The sequence below is a fragment of the Geotrypetes seraphini genome, chromosome 9 (assembly GCF_902459505.1).
Source record: "Geotrypetes seraphini chromosome 9, aGeoSer1.1, whole genome shotgun sequence".
Taxonomy (NCBI): domain Eukaryota; kingdom Metazoa; phylum Chordata; class Amphibia; order Gymnophiona; family Dermophiidae; genus Geotrypetes; species Geotrypetes seraphini.
The window spans coordinates 123,155,570-123,179,101 of record NC_047092.1 but is presented as its reverse complement, the minus strand read 5'-3'; the positions used below and the strand labels follow the sequence as shown (position 1 = coordinate 123,179,101).

General features: G+C 41.9%; 1 protein-coding gene across 4 annotated transcripts in view; it reads right to left on the bottom strand.

Moving 5' to 3' along the window:
* GIGYF2 (GRB10 interacting GYF protein 2) overlaps positions 1 to 23,532 on the bottom strand; it is a 674,098-nt gene that overhangs the window by 286,463 nt on the left and 364,103 nt on the right. For all 4 annotated transcript variants that reach the window (XM_033959534.1, XM_033959536.1, XM_033959537.1 and 1 more), the window contains one exon: positions 16,100 to 16,317. In XM_033959534.1, the coding sequence (XP_033815425.1) occupies positions 16,100 to 16,317 (218 nt within the window). The remainder of the gene's footprint in view (positions 1 to 16,099; positions 16,318 to 23,532) is intronic.

Here is a 23,532-nt window from a genome sequence, read left to right as displayed (position 1 = left end):
CTGCACTTCAGCTGCTAGAAAGTGGATCTATGGGTCTGAATGTATTATTACAACTTTGACCGCTGAAGGATCTGATATATGTGTTCCCACTGCTTCCAAGATAGGCTGAGTGCTTCAAAAGAATCTCATCCCACCCCGGGCAACTGGAGCTGATAACTCAGGACTGGCCCAGGAAACCTGAGCCTGCAGATCTAATATGCCTCAAGACAGATTGGCTGCTGCAACTATCACATAAAGAGAAGCCTACTTTAGAAATCAGTAATCACGGAAGATCTTGCTCCTTTTTGTTTTATGTATGGCTCTTGAAAAGGTCACATTTGAGATACAGAGAATATTCAGAAGAGGTGACTTCTCTAGCTTCATGCTAGGAGAAATCTACTTCCACAGCATATGCAAAAAACTGGCAAGTATTTGAACCTTATCATGCTGACAGAGCAATTTCTCCCTTATGGTATCAAAAGTGAACATTTTAGATTTGAATCTACCTGAATCTTCACCAAGGTTTAGCCCTGGGATTTTTTTTTTTTTTACTAGTGTAAATCTTTATTCATTTTCATATCTTACAAGTGTATAATAATCAATCAGAAAATTTTTAAACAAATCACTTGATAATCTTACTTATAATCATTAAAGTATAAAATAATCCCTTCCCACCCACCCCATCTATTAATAATAATTCAATTAGCAATTATCATATTTCCCAATCCCACCTCACCTATATCTTATATAAAACAAGGTGTTTAAGGTGTCTGATCATTATAATATGTAATCAATGGCCCCCAAATCTTTTTAAAATTGTGATAATTTCCTTGCTGTATAGCAAGCACCCTCTCCATTTTATAAATATGGCATACTGAATTCTACCAAAAGGTATAATTAAGTTTAGTATAATCTTTCCAGTTTCCAGTAATATGTTGAATGGCAAACCAGTGTTCCCGCTAAGCTGCGCTGGCGTGCGCTGGCGCACAAAATATTACTTCGCAGCGCACAAGTTTCTCGTCACAGCGCACACACAGTCAATCAGCTCTTCTCTCCAGCTCTGGTCTGAAATGTACCTGGGGCAATGGGGGGGATTCAGTGACTTGCGTTATGTGTTTGCAGCCACTGAATTCCCCCCAGCAGCTGAGGGGAAGCAAAAGGTGCAGCTTCGGCATTAGCTTTTTCAGCCCAAGGAAAAGATATTGAGAATTATGCCCAATCTTCCAGACTCACCAGCAGCCGCTCAGCACAGCGCCATCTGCTGGCTAAGTCTGTTCGAAAATCGACTTCTCTTAATGAGGCCAAAGCTAACAGCCTCAAGGCCTTACTTCTAAGTAAGTAGAGCACAAAGGCTATTAAAATTTACCCCGCGAAGGACGTGGACCTTTTTCCTTTCTTCCAGTCCTTGCCTTCGAACCCCGGGCCGCCAGCAGCATCAGTCGGTTGGACACGCTGCCTTCTGCAGTCCCAGAAGTTTCCCCTCTGCTTCAGCTTCCTGTCTCGGCAGAGGCTGGACGCCTGCAGAGGGAAAGCTTCCGGTCCACCCAAGACAGCATGTGCAACTGACGCTGCTGATGGTCAAAAGTCTACAGACTGGCGCTGAAATATGGGGAAGGAAGGGCTGGGACTGAGAGCACCCCGCTATGCCACTGCCTTATGCATTCCTGAATCAACTCCCAGATAGAGCAATTTTAGGGCAGTGCCACTATCTTAATTTTTTTTAACTGCTGTATCACCGTTCTTTTAGGCTAGAAGGAGATGAACAGAAAGATTTTCTTTTTAAAATCCATTTTAATTAATTAACAACTCAGCAGCTAAGCTAGTCATTAACATCACATTAGAAACTTTAAAAATGACAGAAGACTTATAGATTAACCAGTTCATTGAGACATGGATTTTCAAGGACATGAGTTATCTTGTCAGGAGCTTAATTGCACTTCTTTAACAAATGAACTAACCTAAGCTGGGAGTGAGCTAATGGATGTACCCGGACATTATGTAAACGGGATTTTTCTATACAGAAATCTGAATCACTAGAAATATGACTTTTGGTGTCAGGAATTATTTTAAAAAAAAAATAATAGGTTCCATGTCAGATGTTAGGAGAAGGGCACACTGCCTCTTCTTACTGTCTGTCAGGTCAAAAAGCTTTCAGGTCAGTGACCATGCAGAAACTCTTCTTTGTGTCACATGCAAGGAGATAGAAAATTTGAATATAACAGGTTAAGAGACTTGCTCAAGGTCACATAAAGAGGGTGATAAAGAAAACATTCCAAGTTCCATAACTCTGTCATTTTATTATCTGTCCAACTGTTCTATAAAAATTATTTTATAAGCTTTACAGCTCTTTTTAGCATCCAGAGTAACAATTTGGAACATTGGTCACAACTGTGATATTAATCGGAGGCACTATAGTATGAACATAAAAATTCTATACGTAAGATGAGTACTCAGTTAAACAAAAGGAGGAGAATTGTATTAATATCTGCAATTAAGATAATTTAGAGAAATCAGAAATCATCAATGACCACAGAGAAAAGATGATAGTGAAATCTCGAAGAGATGATAGCAAAAATCCCAGAACACAAATTTTGTATCATGCAGTTTAACTAAACATTTACAGGGGAATTTTAAGTAAAAAAGATGCCTCCAGAGCAATCACTCTAAGTTTTCATTTCAAAAATTCTTTTCTTTATAATTGGGTGGCTCTGGAGACATCCGGGTGGACAGATTTAATAGTAGACATTTATTAAGATATCATTTCATCCCTACAATTTCTGTAGACTGTTTTAAAATAAATTTGAGTTTTTCTGGTAAAAAAAAAAAAAATAAAGAATTTTGTACTTTCAAGAATTAATGCGTTGTTTTGTGTTCTTAAAAATATTATTTAACGTTATTTAATTTAGCGTGTAGGCCTAAAATTCCTTTGAATACCTCGTCCTCATGTATCAGCAACTTTGACAACATATTTATTTGGCTCATAACTTGCTGGCGCCCGATATTTTTAGCTCACAGTGAAAAAAGTTTGCTCACAACACTCGCCCGCTTAGAGGGAACACTGATTGGCAACCCCGATCAATATTAATAAAAGTTTATTATTATTTGCTGAAATTGGGCTCTTAAATCTCATAGATGTACCAAATAATATAGTATCATATGAAAGGGCAACATGATTCTCTAACAATGAATTAGTTTGGCCCCAAATTAACTTCCAAAAGGCATTTATATAGGGACAGAAAAAAATTAAATGATCAAAAGTCCCAGCTTCTAAACTACAATGCCAGCATCTATTGGATCTAGAGCTATCCAACTTCTGTAAATAAACCGGGGTCCAAAAAGCTCTGGGATTCTTGAACAACAACTAGATTTATAATCCGCTCACACCTCACAGTTCAGAGTGGCTCACAGTATATCTAAAAACTGGACATATCTAGGAAATACAATAGTATTCAAAGAAAAGATTAGGAGTCGCCATTCAGCATATCACAAGTAATTAGAAAAATTACAGTAGACTCAATTATAATTTCTGGTGGAACTCATTATGTCACATCTACAAAATGGAAAGAACAATAGCTATACAACAAGGGAATTATAAGAATTTTAATAAAATTTGGGAGCCATTAACTTCTTATTGTAATGAGTAAATACCATTTTCTATTGAAATATACACCGTCTAATGTTAGGAAGGGGGAGGTTTTATATACTAATATTTATATGGGAAAATAATAGAGGGAATGATGGGAGAAAAGGGTGGTAATTTTATGTATTATAAGATAAAATAGAAAGATTGTCAGGTGATATGTGTAATTGTACTGTTTTAATGTTTGTACACTTGATGTAAGATTGAAAATGAATAAAGAATTATAAAAAAAACAAAGAAAGATTAGGTTCTTATTTAATTCATTTTCTATCCCGTTCTCCCCAATGAGCTCAGAATACAGTTAATATATTTACAAACAATATGTTCATCTGAATTCCAACATACATTTCTTCTTGATTGTACTTGAGTACTATACATTTTTCTTCATTAGTCAAGGGATTAGGTGAAGAGATAAGGCTTTTTTTTTTTTTTGCTTTCCTAAAGTTCAGGAGTCCTTCAATGGATCTGATCTGTGGGGGTAGTTGATTCCAATAGTTTGGTAAAAATTAGGAGTAGGATCGTCTTCCTGGTGTTTTGTAGGAGGGCACGACCAGACATATGAAGGAGTATTTCCTCCAGAGAGTGGAGTGGCCTTTTTGGCACATATTGAGGTAGTTTAGTTGATATTCAGTCTGGTGCCATGTTGTGCAAGGATTTGTACGCTAGTAGCAAGCCTTTACAGATGCAGTATTTAGTTATGGGTAGCTAGTGAGCAGATGCGAGAGCCTGAGAGACAGGGTCGTGAGTGTGAAGATTCTTCAGGAGTCTGATTGCTGGATTTTTTACAAGTTGGAGACGCTGTATATTCTTTGCTGTGAGGCCATTAAACAACGCGTCACAGTAGTCCACTTGGGATGGAATGAAGGCATATAGAAGTTGGGTGAAGTCCGATTCAGAGAAATAATTCCTTATTTTTCATAGTTATCTTAGGTAGTAGAATGAAGAGGAGACCACCTGAGAGATGTGGTTGGAAAGTGATAAGTTGGAGTCGAGGAGTATCCCTAAGCTGCGTACTTGGTCCTTTGCAGTTATAATAGTTGAATCCCAGAGTAGAATGGGCCGAGTGTGGGTGCATTGTTCTTTGTGGATGCAAAGGAGTTCAGGTTTTTGAGGCATTCAGTTGCAATTTATTGGAGGACATCCAGTTCATGAGTTTCATGATTTGGGAGTCGCGGGTTTCTTCCAGGGGTAGATAGTTGGATGTCATCAGTGAAGGAGTGAGTCTAGATATGGTGTTTATGGGCTATGTCCAGGACTGGTCTAATGTAGAGATTAAATAATAGAGGGGATAGTAGAGCCCCTTGGGGAACACCATATTTGACTGATTTAGGTTTTGATAAGATCCTGTTGAGTAGTACACTTTTGGGTTCTATTACTTAGGAAGGAGATGAACCAACATGGTGCTATGTCTTGGATGCCAATTTCAGAGAGCTCTCATATGATATCTAGCACCCATTGTCTGAACAGATCTTTGCCCATACCTCCTTGTACTCCGAAAGTCTTACTCCTATTTGGGGAAGCTTGGTTTCTGGCCTGGCATCACTGGAACTTCTTGATATTAGCTGCTGAGCGAGGGGTGGACGCCTGAGGTCCTCTGAACACCCCCCCCCCCCCCCGAATCTGTCAAGATCTCTGAGCAGAGGAGCCCATTGCTACATGGCGAGATTGCCTATAACCATGAAAGGAACTATGATTAATCCCTCCTGGGGCAGGTGGTCTACTGTCTAGCAATGACTTAGGACTATGACTCGCCACATTGACCGTAAGATCATCCAGCCCCTTGCCAAAGAATTTTTGTCCTTTTGAAAGGGAGCCTGCTTGAAGTAGCTTTAAAAGCAAAGTCTCCTGCCCATTGTCTGATCCAGAACATTCTTCAGGCATAGATAGCATAAGCAGGCTCCATGCTTATGACCCTAAAAATGTTATCTAGGATGTCTGCTACATAATTCGTCCCCAACAGTAACACCTTGGGGTACGCACTCTCCTCCACGGATGGAATTCAGCACAGAATCTTATGTCCAGCGCACCCCATGAAGGAAGCCGCAGCTGCCACTTTCAGACCCAGAGCTAAAGCCTCAAACTGTCTTTTGTAGTCTAAGTTCACTCTGTGTTCCTGTGCATCCTTTAAGATCACTCCTCCCTAATTAGGCAGCAAAGTCCACTTAAGTTACATGCACTATTAACAACTCCATCTTAGGTGGGGTAAAAAGCTGCTGGAACCAGAAGCTATCGAGTACCATTTTGTCATACCCTTGGTAAATCTTAGAGGACCCTCTGGTACCTACCAGTGCTCTGTCAGCAACATGGTTGTCTCTGGATGTGAAGGAAAATATGTGGATTCAATCATGGAGCTGCTCCTTAGCAAAATAGAGCAATGAAAGTCTGCATGAGCTCCAAATTTAATTCCCACAAAGTTAATGCAATGACTTCTATCAAATCCACAGGATTGAGAAATCTGCACAAAGTCGAGTCCTCTCCCTGGTCTAGGGCTGCTATAGACCCTTGGCTGCTATTATCCACCTGAGACCCGGAATCCTCTAAGCCTGAGCATTCACGCTGAAGGAGAAAAGGCAGTGATCCTGATCCCCAGTCTTTATCTGATTGGATTTCTGGACCATGTTGCAAAGCTGTCCGCTGGGGAACTGTGCACTATAAACATATCCCACCACTGTGCACAGGGAACAGAAAAAAGAACCTAGGGAAAGGTTTCACTTATTTTCACAGCTGCTAGCAATGCCAGGATCGCGATCCAACACAGTAATCTTCCTGCATGCTCGGCATTTAGAATGAAGGAGGGAACTCCCTGAAGAAACCACTTGCTGGTGAAACAAGAGCCTTGTTGGACCTGGACACTGATTTACTACCTTCATTCTAAATGCTGAGCATGCAGGAAGAGCTGTGAAGATAAGTGAAACCTTTCCCTAGGTTCTTTTTCCTGTTCCCTGTGCACAGTGGTGGGATATGTCCCCATTTTGAAAGATTACATTTTGGAAAATAGTGGAGTTGTTTGCCCATGATACAGAATAAGAAAGGCTGAAAAACTCATTGGGTTGCAGTCTGCATATAAAATAAGTTGATGCTTTTTCTCCACTTTAAATGAAATGGTTTTTCAGTGAGCATTTCCACCATTCGGCTAATAACATTTTTTTGATTGATAGTTGATTTGTTCACCGTTATTATTATTAGTTTCTAGAGAGACATTTAAATATCTATGTGGTGCAAATGTGCATGAGTTGAGTCCCTTTCATTTGAAAGGAAGCTCTGGAATGAGAGGACACAGGATGATGTTAAGATGTGACAGGCTCAGGAGTAATTTAAGGAAATACATTTTTACAGAAAGGGTGGTAGAAGAGTCTTCCGGAAGAGGTGGTGGAGGCAGAGACTGTGTCTGAATTCAAGAAAGTGTGGGATAGGCACGTGGGATCTCTTAGAGAAAGGAAGAGATAATGGTTACTGTGGATGGGTCATTTGGCTTTTATCTGCCATCATGTTTCTATTTAAAATGCAGATAGAGCAGCTTTTAAATAGAAACTGGGGGAAGGCTGACAGTCACTCAAAAGTATGTGGTTCGGAACCAAGGTATCTTTAAAAGGTATCACCAAAACAGGGAAGAGAGGTCATTCCATTAGAAAGATTACAATAGAGACTATAGTTGACCAGATGTCCTTAAATACAGAGCAGATAGATTGTAAAGATTGCAAATTATCCATGTCATCTACTGAGCAGGTTGTAAATAGGAATGAAAAACATTGTTTGAAATGTCTATATGTAAATGCTAGAAGCCTAAGGAGAGTTAGAATATATTGGACAAGTGAAAGGAGAGATATAATAGGCATCTCTGAGACCTGGTAGAAGGAAGATAACCAGTGGGAGGAGTGTACTAGTGGTTAGAGCAGTCAAATCAGCACCTTAAGGTTGAGTTTGATTCCCACTGCAGCTCCCTGTAACTCTGGGTGAGTACTTGTCTAAAACATGTAAACTGCTTTGATTGTGTACAAATTATATTACAATGAAAGAGCAGATCAAATTGGAGGGAGTTGCACTATATGTTAAAGAGGGAATTGAATCAAACAAGATAAATATTTGGATAGGGATATATATGTAGGACTGTACTACTGTCCCATGGAACAGAATGAGCAAAAAAATAAAGGCATGTTTACAGAGATTAGGGAAGCTGGTAAATTGTGCAACAGTATAATAATGGGTGACTTCAATTATCAATCACTTTGGGGAGGATATAAAACTAACTAACTAAATAAATAAATAACAGTTTCTGTGAAAAGTTCTTTAAAGGGACTTGATAGAAATATCATATAAATGCTAGTAAACCATGTCTTTCAAGTTCAAAGCCTAATGAAATTTAAAAAAAAGAGAGAAAAGTTAAACAATATCGGTGACAGAGAAGAACCCTGAGACGGCCCCCACCCCCAAAGACTACTCCAACTTAATGAAAAATCTGTATCTATTTTAACCTGCTATGAGCTAGACAGGTTCCTTTATGGTTGCTCTGACAGTAGCAGACAGCTCATCAGAGGGTCTGCATCCTCTCCCAGACAGAGCCGCCCCAGGACCATTGAGGACCTCTTGAGATATGCAAGACTCAAAATTGGATTTTAAAAAATCCAAAATAATAAATTATCAGAGCAGACCAGAAAGACACCTTCCAGCTTGCTTGTTGAAGGAAAATCTAAAGAGAAGTTGCACAGTCCACTGATGAAAGAAGCGGGGACAAAGAAAAAGTATTTGATTCGTTCTGCAACAGCTCGCAATTTGGGGGACTTAACCCACTTGTCAGAACTCGTATGCTTTTGTGTAACACAATTCCAATTTCTTCAAAAATTGCTAATAAGAGGGTGTGATCCACTAAATCAAATGTGCAAGAAAGATCAAATTGAAGGAGAAGAGCTTGTTTACCCTCAAAGAATAAGGATCAGCTTTATCGATTAGGAAGTGTTTAGAGAAGTTCTCCTTGTGCCTCAACTGGATTTTTGATTTCTCAAGTGTTTATTGCATATCCAATCCCCTCTTTACAACTCCTTTCCTGAAATTAGTGCTCAAAAGCATTTGGAGCTACAACCTTTTGAACCTCTTGACAATAAAAGATCTCACCCTTATGATAGTATTCTTGCTACCTCTCTCATACATTCATAGAATTTCTGAATTATAAGCTATTTTGTGCAAAGATTCCTTACCCATTAGCTTTACTAAGACATTTTTTAAAATTTTATTTTAAAGAACAGTTCCATCCTTATTCTAACTAGTATCTTCCTTCTATGCAAATCAAGTTCTTGTACTTCCTTACTTCTGCAGAGATGAATGTGGAGTGCAGTTTAAGTTACTGCATTTGCTAAATGTACGTCATGTGCTTCTCAAGTATCTTGAACTAAGAAAGATTAGGCTCTTATCTCAGCAATCATCTTTCTTGTAGATGTGTCTAGTGATCCTGAACGCTAGGGTCTTGTATCTGAACCAGCAAGTTGCTTGCAGACAACTGTCAATCATGTTTCCCAACTCCACCTCCTTCCCAGCCCCTTCAATTTGTAAAAAAACAATCAAGTAGCTCTGTAATAAAAGACATAACAGAAAGGAAGGAAACAGAGAAAATTCCCGACACCAGATTTCTGTTCTGCTCTGTAACAAAACATTATAACATCCAAGCTTGTGGAACCAGCACTAATTATGTACAGAGCTTCTGGCTACTCGCATGACCTGCTAACAAGCAGAGACTTAAACCAGACTAAGAGATAAAAAAGACTTCAAATCCTAAGGTAGAGGGCAGGCAAAGCCCATACCCAGTTAGCTTAGTAGGGTTTAAAAAAAAGAAGTCCATAGGCCATTATTCAGATGGCTTGGGAAAATCCACTGCTGTTTTACTAAGGATTTAGCTAGGTACTTGGGACCTGGGTTGGCCACTGTTGAAAACAGGATACTGGGCTTGATGGACCTTCAGTCTGTCCCAGTATGGCTATTCTTATATTCTTAGACACATCTACAAGAAAGAAAATTACCAAGGTAAGAACCTAATCTTTCTTTCTAATGCAATGTGTCTAGTGATCCTGAATGCCAGGGATGTACCACAGCAGCCCCCAGAGTCTAGAGCGAGCCCACTGAGCCTGCCTTCAAAATGGAGGACCTGAAAGCTGCATTTTCCTGGCTGCTACATCCATCCTATAGATCCTGGTAAAGGTATGAAGGGTAGACCATGTAGCCGCTATACAAATCTCCTCAGGTGATAGCCCTAGTCCGCCCAAGAGGCAGCAACCCCTCTACTGGAGTGTGCTTTCTATGCGATCAGATATGCAGAGGAAATTTAATCTATCTGGAAATCGAAGCTTTAGATGCTGACCTCCTTTTCTTGGCATGACTCCGCTTCTGTCCAAGCTTCACTGGATTCCGATAATCGCCAGAATCCACTTTAAATGCGCCTGTCTAGCTTTCAAAATCCTACACGGCATCCTCCCTCCCTGTATCCCTCTTTCTTGGAACTCCTCAAACCCTAATACCACCAGATCCACCCACAAATTAAAACTATCCTTCTCCTCATTAAGAGGCATTTTCCATACAAGAAAACTAGGGACCTCCCTCCCCTTCAGAATCACCAAGCTCTGGAACAACCTTTCCTCCCCTCTTCGGAACCTGAGCTCTCTCCAACTTTTCCGCAAACATCTGAAGACCTGGCTATTCTCAAAAATCTGATACTTACTCCATCTCTGGCATTCTAAGCCCTCTAAAAACTCTTCATACTTGGACCTCTAACCCTTCATTGTAGTTCCTTTCTATCCCATCTCCTGTAAACCGTTCCGAGCTCTACGAATGTGGAGATGATGCGGTATACAAACCTAAGGTTTAGTTTAGTTTAGAACAAAAAGGTAGTCTGATAGGTGAAACTCACTGGTAACATCAAAGTACTAAAGAAGCACTCGCTTTACATCCATCAAATGCAATATTCTATATTTTTTATTCAACCTCGTAGGGCAAAAAGCAGGCAAACAAACTTCCAAGATTGATGTGGAAGGCCAGAACTGGGCATAGGGAAAGCCCAGCTTCCATAATCCTAAGGAATGGCTCCCTTTAGGAAAGAGCTGGTAAATCAGAAACCCGTCTCGCCTACATAATCGCCACCAGGAACAACGACTTGACTGTAAGATCCAAAAAGATAGCCTCATGCAATGGCTCATATGGAACAGTAACAAGCCCTTGCAACCGGATGTTAAGGTTCCAGGAAGGGAAAAAGAAAATAACTGGAGGGTGCAAGTCAAGGAACCTCTTTCCTTGAGCTTAAAAACAGGAAAGGTCTGATACCTGCACTTTCAGAGAACCTACCAACAACCCCTTCTGAAGTACCTCCTGTAAAAAATCCAGGACTACCGAAATCTGAGTTCACCAGGGCTCTACACCAATTACCACACACCATCACCGAAAAGGACTTAAGGCCTAAGCACAGGCTGCCACTGTGTGCGGCTTCCTAGCTCTGAACAACGTGTTAACGACCATGTCTGAATAACCCTTGCTTAGAACATGCCTTACTGGGTCAGACCAATGGTCCTTCAAGCCCAGTAGCCCGTTCTCACAGTGGCCAATCCAGGTTCCTAGTACCTGGCCAAAACACAAGGAGTAGCAACATTCCATGTTACTGATCCAGGGCAAGCAGTGGCTTCCTCCATGTCTTTCTCAATAACAGACTATGGACTTTTCCTACAGGAAATTGTCCAAACCTTTCTTAAAACCAGCTACACTATCCGCTTTCATCACAACCTCTGGCAATGCATTCCAGAGTTTAACTATTCACTGAGTGAAAAAAATATTTCCCTGTAACTTAATCGAGTGTCCCCTAGTCCCCTAATTTTTGACTCAAGAGCCATGCTGTAAGCTCAAATTGTTCCAGATTCTAGATAGGAATCTGTCTCTGAACAAGAAGATCTGCTTGGACTGAAAGTCTGAGGTCTTCGGCCCTATGGAGAAGGCTAGTTTCGCATACCATTGTCTGTGAGGCCAATCAGGCACCTCTAGGACTACCAAGCTGGGATGGATCACAATCCTGCGGGAGAAATACGTATAAGAGTTTATTCTCCAGCCACAGTTGGACTAAAGCATCCAACTCCTCTCTTCCAAGCTCAAATCTTCAACTGTAAAAACGAGGCATCTTGATGTTAACCGCCAAAGTCATCAGATCCATTTTTAGAGGCCCCCATCAACAAACTATGGCACTGAATGCCTGTGGAGACAGTGACCATTCTTTCTCAGTCTTGCCACCTCCTCTCTCAGTTCCTTTACTTCCTTCATGAGAGATTCAAGCTGAAGGCAGCTTGCTCTACCTGGATAACATTTTTGTCTGCACAGAGACAGAAGTTGTAACCTGAGCAGCAGCTTTGATGATACAATGTTTCCCAGCTAGACTGTGGTACAGAAGCACTTACTAGTGCTGCCCGATTCAGGAAAAAAAAAATTTTGATTTGATTCAGCCTATTGAATCGATTTTTCAATTCGATTTTCCTGCCCAATTGGGTGTTTTTTACAAACATCCTGGTTGGTTTATTTTAGTCTCTTCACGCCTTTTATAGCCTCTTCAACCCCTTTGTCTTCTCCTAACCACACTGGCGCTGTGGTGTAAACAAAATAAACAAACAAAAAAGACTTTTCCTCTTTCTGTTAAATCCTAGTTTACGTTCAAAGTCTAACACCAGCTCTGGCAGGATACACGTTTCAAATCAGACATATTGTAATCACAAAACAGAAAATACAATTATTTTCCCTACCTTTTGTTGTCTGGTCATTATTCAAATCTTGTTGATCCCAGGTTCTGGTTGTCTTCTGATAACTTGCTTGCCAGGGTCTCCTTCTTTTTCCGTGCTAATCATCCATCTTCTATCTCTGTCCTCCCCTTCATTTCCCTTCCCTCCCCCGGAGGTCTTTTTTCATCTCCATCCACAGATCGACCTTTTCTCAACTACCCTTTCATCCAGCATCTCTCCCTCCTTCCCCACCATCCCTTGTGTCAAACTTCTCTCCCTTTCTGTTCCCTCCCTCCCAAAATCTCATAGTCCACCATCTCTCTCCCTCTCCTCTGTTTTTAGACCCATTATTTCTCCCCCCCAAAGTCCGGCAAAAGCACGTCTCTTTGAGCCCCCCCTTCCCTCCCTCTCTCCCTCCATGTACTCCTAAACCAGGGCCCCCTTCCCCTGAAGGCCTGCAAACCCCCCCAAAGGCCTGTCCCCCCTGAAGGCCTGCACCCCACCCCTGAAGGCCTGCCTGTTCTCCCTGAAGGCCTGTTACATCATCCCTGAAGGCCTGTGCCACCACCCTTGAAGGCCTGTCCCTCCCTGAAGGACGGCACCCTACCCCTGAAGACCTGCCTGTCCCCTTGAAGGCCTGCACTTCCACCCCTGAAGGCCTGCCTGTCCCCCCTTGAAGGCCTGTACCCCCCGGAAGGCCTGCGTATTTCCCCTGGCCTCCCGTGCATCCATTTACCTAATATCAGCAGCCTGCAGAGAAGATCGCCGGTGCTAGCAAAGACCTATGGCAGCTTGCAAAGATCGCTAGCACCGGCGATCTTCTCTGCAGGCTGCTGATATTAGGTAAATGGATGTGCGTGAGGCCAGGGGGAAGCCGGACACCAGCAGGAGGCCAGTGGGGAAGCCGGACACCAGCACTTCCCAACTGACCCTCCCCCCTTCGCCCTCTAAAGCAGGTGCAGCAGCAGCTGGCTAGCAAGAGGCAGTGCTGCCAATCCTGCTTTAGGGGGTGAGGGGGAAGGGTCAGTTACCAAATCGGGAGGCCAATTTTTTTTTGGTTTTAAATCGATTCACCCGAAGTGAATCGGTGAATCGATTTGAATCGTTAATCGGGCAGCACTAGTACTTACACCTGGAAGAATAAAGGGCAGAAAAATCCTATCAAAGTAATGCCTTGTTCCTGGTTAGCTGAAGAGTCTATAAATAAAAAAACTCTGCCTTGGGGTGGGCAAGAGGGAATTAAATTAACACCAGAGCCTTTCCTCAACAGCTATTTGTGCCCTAATCTATTATACCCTGAAATTCAACCTACAACACTAACCTAGGCTAAAACACTGTTTTGTATTAAACCCTAACAGAGACTAAAACATTTTTTGTATTAAACCCTGACAGAGACTAAAACATTGTTTTGTATTAAACCCTGAAGGGGGAAAAAAAATCACAGGGAAAGGGGTTTAGGAGGAGGGAACTTGGGCTCTGGGATCTGAAACCTCAAAATCAACTTTTAGAAACCCCCCCCCACCCCAAATTTTCTCATAGGCTTCAACAGCTTTATTCACTGTGCCATGTAGTGCTTGCATGCTTCAGCATAAGATTTCAGTTGGAATCAAAGGGAAAAGACATCTGCCATACAGATTCACTGGTTAAACATGGTCTTCTGGCTGCCAGTTGGACCAGGGTTGGACTAAACCTGAATCCCCAGAAAAGTGGACTGTAACAGGGGAATGACCATGTACTGTTAGTCCCGGCCGAGCCAGGAAAGAGCCCACACAGTCTGAGCTCAAGCTCCTGACTGAATCAGGGATGCAAGCAGCTGAGTTCTAAAAAACACCAGCAGGCTGGCTAGCTAAGTGTACCCAAGGGACTGATCCAGCTAGCAGCAGACTTCAGCTGTGCGAGTCTGCATCTTCTCCCAGGCAGAGGTCCCACCAAGAGGGAACCTCCGGGCACTGAGCCTCCAAACGCTCACTGAGAAAAAATATCCCAAAATAATAAAACGGCAGAGCAGATCAAAAACATTTCTGAGCAATTGCTTGCAGAAAACAAACTGAGGGGGCAGGAGCACCTCCTTGGGAAGGAGATGGAGTTGGAAAATATGATCGACAGTTTTCTGCAAGCAACTTGCTGGTTCAGATAGAAAACCCTAGCATTCAGGACCACTAGACACATTGCAGTAGAAATGAAATTCAAAGATTGTAGAGATTATTTGTTCTTTTAGGAGATGCAAAGAAAATGGAATCAGCTTCTAAAGCTATGATTGCTAGTTGGTACACTGAGATGATCTCTCAGCCTATATTCTAAAAGGGAAGCATCCTCCTCACAGAGTGACAGCACATTCTACCGGAGATGCGACAGCTTCTTTGGTGGAGATGGATGTGGTAATACCAGTGCATATATCTGCAAAGTAGCAACATGGTCATCACTTCATATGTTTGAAAGGTACTATAGCTCAACGTGGGTGTGTGAATGGAGGCTATGCTTGGGCCCAAAGTTATACAAGCAGGAATATCAGAGTCTCTCACCTTCCTTAATGGCCGTTTTGCTATATCCCACTTGTTCTGCACTGTTCGTTAAGAAGGCTAAGGAAGGAGAAATTAAGCTTACCTGTTACTTTTCTTTGCTTCAGACTAGAGAATGACACAGTGACAAAATTCATCACCGTTCCCGTCCCCGTAGATAACCGCGGGAAACCATCTTCATGTCATTCTTTAAGGAGAGAGGGAAGACTCAGAGTATGAATGGCCACAACCACTGACCCACAAGCTTTGCTTTGAAGAATGCTGGTGTAGAAGGATTGAGATTGAAATAGACACTAGAAAATTACATGGGATTATTTTTCGCGGTTATCCGTGGGGACGGGAACGGTGATGAATTTTGTCACCGTGTCATTCTCTACTTCAGACCTACCAGACCAGTTCAGAAACCCTCCCAAAGAGGTTTTCCCTCATGTTTTCAAAGTTCAATGTAAATAGGTCTACATATATTTTATTAATTCTTCAGTTCAGATGGAAGGGAAATGCCTGATCTCCATTGCTCTGTAATTCAAAATATTGAAAACCCAAGGCTGCAAGTTACCCTTTTAGGGAAGAACCCACAAGTCTTTATCCATTTACATCTGAACTAAAGGAAAAAAAAATTAACAAGTATGACTAATTTCTTCCTTGCACACACAGGCAACCCACAAAATGGAAAATTCTCATTTGCATTCATTATGATCATCCAGAAAATCTAATTGGTTAGTTGAATTTCCACAATTATGCTGGAAAACACTGTACTAAAGCAATTCTAGTTCTGTGAAGACTAACAAATGCTTGCTACTAAGCCACAGAATTCCCTGAATATTAAAGAAATGCTTAAGTGAAAACTTCTCTTTTTTCCATTATAATGTGGGCACAGTCAGAGAGAAAGTTATTTTAACTGTTGGGAATTCTCTCTGTAGGATGTCAAAGAATGTTTTTATTGGTTTTATTTTGAATTGCATTGAGGTGTCATATTTATTTGTAAATCACTAACACTGGGCAATATATCAGATTTATAAATAAAATATATGTAGTGCTATTACCCTTTCCTTAAATACTCAAGTACCTAGAACAACAAACTTTGGAAAGAAAAACTCTCTCCCTCACTGCTTACTTCACAATCACTTACTTTGAGATTATAAACTTGGTCAACCTGCTTTTGCTGTATGCCATTTAAATTTAAGGTTGATTATATATTTAAAATGATGTACTGTATGTGATGAACTCACTTTAGAGGGAAGGAAAGCCCCGGAGGAATCAAACGTTCCCATCTCTTCTTCTGCGTCCTCCAAGCACCATTCAGGAAGGATGTCTTTATCTTCCTCCGCACTGTTACTGCCTGACCTGACTCTCCGATATCCCCTTTCATCATCTCGTTCTCGAAAGTCAAAATCAAACCGTCTTCGCCGTTCTGCATGCTCCCGCCAACCTGGTGCACGAAGCCCATCTGATTTATAAAAAAAAAAAAAAAAGAGGAAAGAAAAAAAACCTATTATCTCAGCATTAAAACTAGATCGATTTAACCATTAACTATAAAAATTTAGAAAATCCTAGCTACCACATAACTTTTCACGTATGTTTCATCCTACTTAACTATTTAGCATGCAAGTAATGTTAGTTATACAAATCATCTGGTACTAATCAATGGTTTCATCATGCATTTCAGTGAATACAGTTAACTAAATTGTTGCTAGTTGGTGTTAAGTATAATGGGAGTGTCAAATATGTTTAACTTTTACTATTTTGATGCTACACTTAAATTTGCCTTATTTATCAGTTCCTCTTCATAGATTCATGAATTTTCAGGACCAAGAACAGCAGAGTATAAAGGATGCTAGCGCTGCAAATATGTAGCAGTTATTTCAACTGAAACCCGCCCACACACTATATCCATAGTAATTCATAGCTCATTAACACTAGTTATAGGGTAACATTTATTTATTTATTACATTTATAACGGACCTATTATCTAGGCGGGGAACAATAAAACACACATAATTAAAAAATCACTCATGAACACACTATGCATATACACTCAAATATCATAGTGTCTTATACGACTTCTACACTTTTCATTTCTGTCATCTAATATTCAAAATAAAGTGGACAGTTGGTTTTTATTGATCTATACAACATACTCTACAGTTGCAAAACAGACAGAACAATTACAGAAATATTTAGAAAACAAGTGGGAATAAGAAACCAAAGCATCTTGATTGAAAAAGTCTTTATAACTTGATTCAATACTTATTGCTGCAAAAAGGGGTTTACAATAACAGCCATAAATCATGTAGGATGAGAGTCTACCAGTTCTGAATAGCGGGATGGTGCATTTTATACCAATTCTTCTTGGTAACAGATCAAGTTTTTTTTTCAAGATGGCTATGTTTGTGGACTGCAGTTTTCTACTGGATTCAGGTCTGGGTTTTGAATGGATCACTCAAGGACATTTATTTTCTTCTTGCTGAGACACTTTATTATTGCTTTTGCTTTGTGCATGGGACCACTGTCCTGATAAAGGTGAATATTCTTCCCACTCCAAAGTCTACACAGAACATACATGTTCACAGAATCCCTCACCTTGATTACACATGGAAAATATATTCAGTCCATCAGCTAGTTAAGAATTTGAGACTACAAATTAGCAATAATTATACAGACAAAAAATGAAATAGAAAACCCAAGAAACCAGATTAAGTCATGCAACACTGAAGGGAGAGAAATGGAGAAGCAATTCCTCCAGTATTAAACAAAATGGTTTTTACCTGGATAATCTTATGTTACTCTACTATGGATTCCATATGTTTGGTTCAGTCTGAAAACTGGACTTGCAGAAGTAAGAATAATTACCAGCTTTGAGCACCTCTCACATGGAGGCAAAGCCCAGTGCATAAGAACATAAGAACATAAGAAGTTGCCTCCGCTGAGGCAGACCAGAGGTCCATCTCGCCCAGCGGTCCGCTCCCGCGGCGGCCCATCAGGCACATTGCCTGAGCAATGGTCCCAGACTATCCCTATAACCTACCGCTACTCTTATCTGTACCCTTCAATTCCTTTATCCTCTAGGAACCTATCCAAACCTTCTTTGAAGCCTTGTAACGTGCTCCGGCCTATCACAGCCTCCGGGAGCGCGTTCCATGTGTCCACCACCCTCTGGGTGAAAAAGAACTTTCTGGCATTTGTTTTAAACCTGTCTCCTTTTAATTTTTCCGAGTGCCCCCTTGTACTTGTGGTTCCCCGTAATCTGAAAAATCTGTCCCTGTCTACTTTTTCTATACCCTTCAGGATCTTGAAGGTTTCTATCATGTCTCCTCTAAGTCTCCGCTTTTCCAGGGAGAACAGCCCCAGCTTTTTCAGTCTGTCAGTATATGAGAGGTTTTCCATACCTCCAGTTATGTCCCAAATCAATCAAGCTTCACTGGAACAGAAGACAAAGAAGGAAGGGAAAGGGGAATCTCCCCGCATACAATAAAACATTCTGTTCTGTGTGCAACTGGCACTAACATCAAGGGTGCCAGAGGCTGAGCAATACACTTACTCATACCGGATTTCTTGGTGTTTAGCCATCTGGCTGACAGGGGAACTCCAGACCTGGAACACAGAAATATTCAAGGAAGAGAGAGCAGGTGATGCAGAATATACAGAGGGCAGGCTGTACGGAATCCGTAGTAAAATAACAGAAAGAAGATTTATCCAGGTTAGAACCTAATCTTTCATTCTGTTACATCTACTCCAGATTCCATACGTGTGGTAATGCACCAAAGCAGTGGCTGCCATCTAGAAAGGGACAGAAGAGTCTGCCCACAATACTGAGACTGGTGGCTGCTTCCAGCAGGCAATGTACACCAAAGAGATGGCCAAGCAAATCCCTCTAGCAATAGAGACCTTAGACGCCGGCTTGCCAAGCCGGGAGTGGCTAGTAAGCACGAACAGATGGTCAGAAAGGCAAAAGTCATTTGTCCTTTCCGAGTTCTGGAGCAAATCCTGCGGACGTCTAGCTTCTTTATAACTCTATCCTGTTTGTCAGACCCTGTGGAATGAAAAGCAGGAAGATGAACCTCCTGGTTGACATGGAAATCTGACACCACCTTTGGAAGAAAGGAGGGCACAGCATGGAGAGACACACCTTTATATGTGATTCTGGGGAAAGGCTCTCTACAGGAAAGTACTTGCAGCTCCGAGATTTGCTGTGCCAAAACAATCACCAACAGAAACAGTTTTAACTGTAAGGTCCAAAAGGGGCTCATAGTGAGACCTTTCAGAACAACATTAAGGTTCCAGGTCAGAAAGGGACAGTGGAGACCTCTAATGGAGAGCTCTCTGGAGGAATGTGGTCACATCAGGGTGAAACATCAGCGAAGACCTGCAATCTTGTGTCAGGAAGCAAGAATGACCGGCCACCTGTAACTTGAAGGAAGCCATAGCCAGGCCTTTTTCCAGCCTGGCCTGAAGAAAACCCAGGATGACCGGAATAAGAGCCCGAATAAGACCGGAATAAGAGCCCACTCCTCTGTGACCAGGGCAGTAATGTCTGGATGTGCCAGAAAGAAAGAGGTCTGGGCGTTAAAACTACTCATGACCATGAAATGGAGGACTGGGCATCCAGCTTCAATTCTGTAACCAGAACAAAAATAAAATGGTGGACAGAGACTGACCCGAAAAGGCGGCAGATATGAGGATCAACCCCCTGGTCGTGAACCAGTGAGGCCTCTAGGCTGCTGAACCCAAACAGGAAACCAGAGTCATCCAGGACTGAGTCAGAACACTGGGACAAAAGTGGCATGAAATTTGACATTCCATCTGACCCTTCGTGATCGGAAAGGTCACTGGAGCAAGGGGCTAGCTTGCTTACTTGAGGAGAAGATGCTCGACAGCTGAGAGCCCTTAGGCTGCGCCATCTTTCTTGGTCACATCAGAAAGATTCTCCACATGAGATTAACAAATTCCATGGAGAGGTCTGGTGCAAGGGAAGCAAATGAAACCTATACGTCCTCTAGCTGGACTCCTACTGGGTACTCAGATGCCATGCACCTCCACTTTGCAATCTTGCAAGAAAAGAACACTGGGCAGTACTTTCTACCCATTTCACGGACCCATAGCAGTTCTCCAGCTCTAGAGGATGAGGATGAGCTAAGCCCAAGGCTCCCACCCCTCCCTGGCATGTGTATATGGATGCCCTAGTAGCAGCACAAATTTTACATGAATTTATGTCCTCACCCCTTGAGGAGTCAATCCCAGCTGATTGGGAGCAAAATCGAGGGGTTTTGAGGAAGACAGAGGCTGTTGAAAAAAAAAAGATCATCTGAAATCCAAAGATGGCCACTGTCAGTAAAATCACACCAAAAACAGGCCATGGAGACTTTTTGAAAAGTTCAAAAACACAGAAAAAGGGGGTTTGAAGGTGGGATAACTGAACCCTAACCCCAGAAACCATCAAAATTTGGATTTTCTGGCCCACCCCGATTCTCCTATAGGAATGAGACTATACTCACAGTTCTTTGCTGTTGCCTGCCTACAGCTTTTTTCAATCCAACTGAAAAGGTGGAAAGGACTTTTTGCCTCAGATACTTCCAGTGACTCTCCAAACCAAGGAATATTAAGGCTGCCAGCAGGACCAACGCTGACCTCCACCCCCAGGGAACCTCAAAGAACGATAGGGGTGGATAAATATGCAGCCAGCGCCGATACCCCAAGGGTTCTTACACTGGGTAGCCTTCACTCAAGCTACTGAGAAACTCAGAAGGCAAGCCAGTTCCCAGGTGAACAGACCCTGAGCACAGAAGGCTGTCTCTCCAGGTCCACCCAAAGGCTTGCCCTGCAAGCTGGCTCTCCAAGTCCACCCAAAGGCTTGCCCTGCAGAGCTGCAGTCCAGCTCAGTGGAACCTGAATCATTTCCCAGGCAGATAATCCTCAAGAATGGGGTCTCAGAGCACTGAAGACTCAGAAAAATAAATTTTGGATGCAAGAAAAAAAAAACAAGCAGAGCAGATTTCTGCACGGTTCTTTTGTAGAAGAAAAACTGGAGGGTGTGCTGGGCTCCACCTCCATGTGGGAGTTGCTCAAAGGTATAGTATTCTCACTTCTGCAAATCCAGTTCGTGGGAATGGATTGATCATCACACATATGGAATCCAGAGCAGATGTAACTGAATAAAAGATACACATTTTCAAAGCTAACATATTTCATTGTCTAAAAATAAAAAATTTATCTTTGATGTATTTTTTCCAGAATGACTGTCTTGTTCTCTTCCCTGATTCATTGGCTTGTTCTCTCATAACTGCTTTTCTCAGGTCGCACATCCATTTTCTGTGTGTTCTTTCTCCCTATCTTTTTATCTTCCACCAACATTGAATCTTGTTTCATTTTTTTTCTTCATTTCACTCAGCTGCCTTTTTATCTATTTTATTCCTGTATTCTCCCTCCAGTGTTGTCTTCCTTTATTTTTCATCTTTTGCCTACTTAATAGCTTTTCACTTCTCTAGTCCAGTGTTTCTCAAATTCTTCAAGCCAAGTACCCCCTAAGTCTAACAAATACCAACCGAGTACACCGCCCAAGTTCTGCCCCAGACCCCACCCCCATAATAGTACTAATTGTAACACAATTTCTTCCATCCATTTTTCATATACACACAATATAGTCTTATTAATACACTAGTCTTTAAGCCCATTACATTAAAGGGTGCTAGAATATGTCTGTCTGTCTTTCTTTCTGTCTCTCTCCCTACCCCTGTCTCTCTCCCGCTGTCTATCTTTCTTTCTTTCTCCCTCTCTCCCGCTGTCTGTCCGTCTTTCTTTCTATCTTTCTCTCTCCCTGCCCCCTATGCAGCAGCTTTTCCCTCCCCCCTCTTCCTTGTGCAGCAGCCGCAGCAGCATTCCCAGGTAGGCAAACAGGGAAAGATTCCCAGCAGTGGCAGCTTCAGTGGGGGGCAGTCACAGATTCCCGGCAGTAGCCAGGCTGCGTACCCCCAAAGGTATGCATACCACGTGTTGAGAAACACTGCTCTAGTCCACCCATTCTCATTTCTCTTTCATTCCTCTATCAGCTCTCATTTTTCCCATATTTTAGTCAATTTCAATTTCTTCTCCCATCATTTCCCTTCTCTGTATCTTGGTCCTCCTCAGTCTCACCAGGATTTGTGGGGGGTCAAAGTTTCCTGCTTTTAACTCATCTGACTGACTCACCTGTTTTAGAGCAGTAGTTCTTAAACATGCCATTTCCAGCCCTCTTATTTTTGTATAAGAGTTTTAATTCCTGGGGAAGGATTTGAATTAATGAGACATTTGTCTGTTTTCAGGTTAGTACATATACTGGGTTTTTGGAAAAAGGGTTATTAATGGCAAATTTATAATGTTGGTGATTTTTCAGCAAATCAGTCAAGTGCATCTGATGGAGGCAAAAATATATGCCCAAAAATCTAGATGTTGGGTATATCTGGAAGTCCTTTCAGCATGGATAACAAGTGAGGTGAAGGAAGCTATTACAGCTAAAAGAAATTCTTTCAGAAAATGGAAGAAGGATCCAACTGAAAATGATAGGAAACAGCATAAGGAATGGCAGGTCAAATGCAAGGCACTGATAAGGAATTTATAAAGACCATGAAAAGAAGATTACGTTGCAGGGAAAAACATGTAGGCAGTAAAAACCTTTTTAGGTATATTAAAAGAAAGAAGCCAAGAAAAGAATCATATGGTCCGCTAGATAACTGAGAGATAAAAGTAGCGTTCAGCAGGGCAGGATTAATTCGTCGAGGGCCCCTAGGCACACAAGTACACTGGGCCCCCTGCCCCGCCCTACTCCACCATGTACCCAGGCGGAAAACAGGAAGCTGCGTCAGAGGGAAGCTTTGGGCAAGCAGCACCGCTTGCACAATTACAGTTCCCATTGCCTTTCTTACCCGCATTGCTTGCTTGTCTTACTTTCCGTCGATATAGGGGGGGGGGGCGCATTGCCGATCGGGGTGGGGCCCACGTTGCCGATTGATGCTGGAGGGGCCCATCGCCGTTTGGAAAAAACAATCTTGATGCCCTCCTTCATCAGGCCCCCCTGACCATTTCGGACCCTAGGCACGTGCCTACTTGGCCTATTGGTTAATCCTGCCCTGGCGTTCAGGGAAGACAAGGCTATAGCAGAGAGATTAAATTAATTCTTTGCTTTGGTCTCCACAGACGATGTGGGGAAGATACTAGTGCCAAAAATATTATTCAGTGCTAATAAGTCAGAGAAAATTAAATAAAACTCTAACACTGGAAGATGTAATGGGGCAATTTAAGAACATACAAGAGCCTTACTGGGTCAGACCAATGGTCCATCTAGCCAAATATCCCATCTTTGCGGAGGTCAATTCAGGTCACAAGTACCTGGCAAAAACACAAATAGTAGCAACATTCCTTGCTACCGATCCAGGACAAGTAGTGGTTTCCATCACATCTGTCTCAATAGTGGACTATGGACTTTTCCTCCAGGAACTTGACCAAACCTTTTTTAAAACCAGCTATGTTAACTGCTCTTTCCACATCCTTTGGCAATGTATTCCAGAGTTTAACTATTCTCTGAATGAAAAAATATTTCCTCCTATTGGTTTTAAAAGTATTTCCCTGTAACTTCATCAAGTGTCCCCTAATTATTATAATTTTTGTAGGAGTAAAAAAAAAAAATCAATCC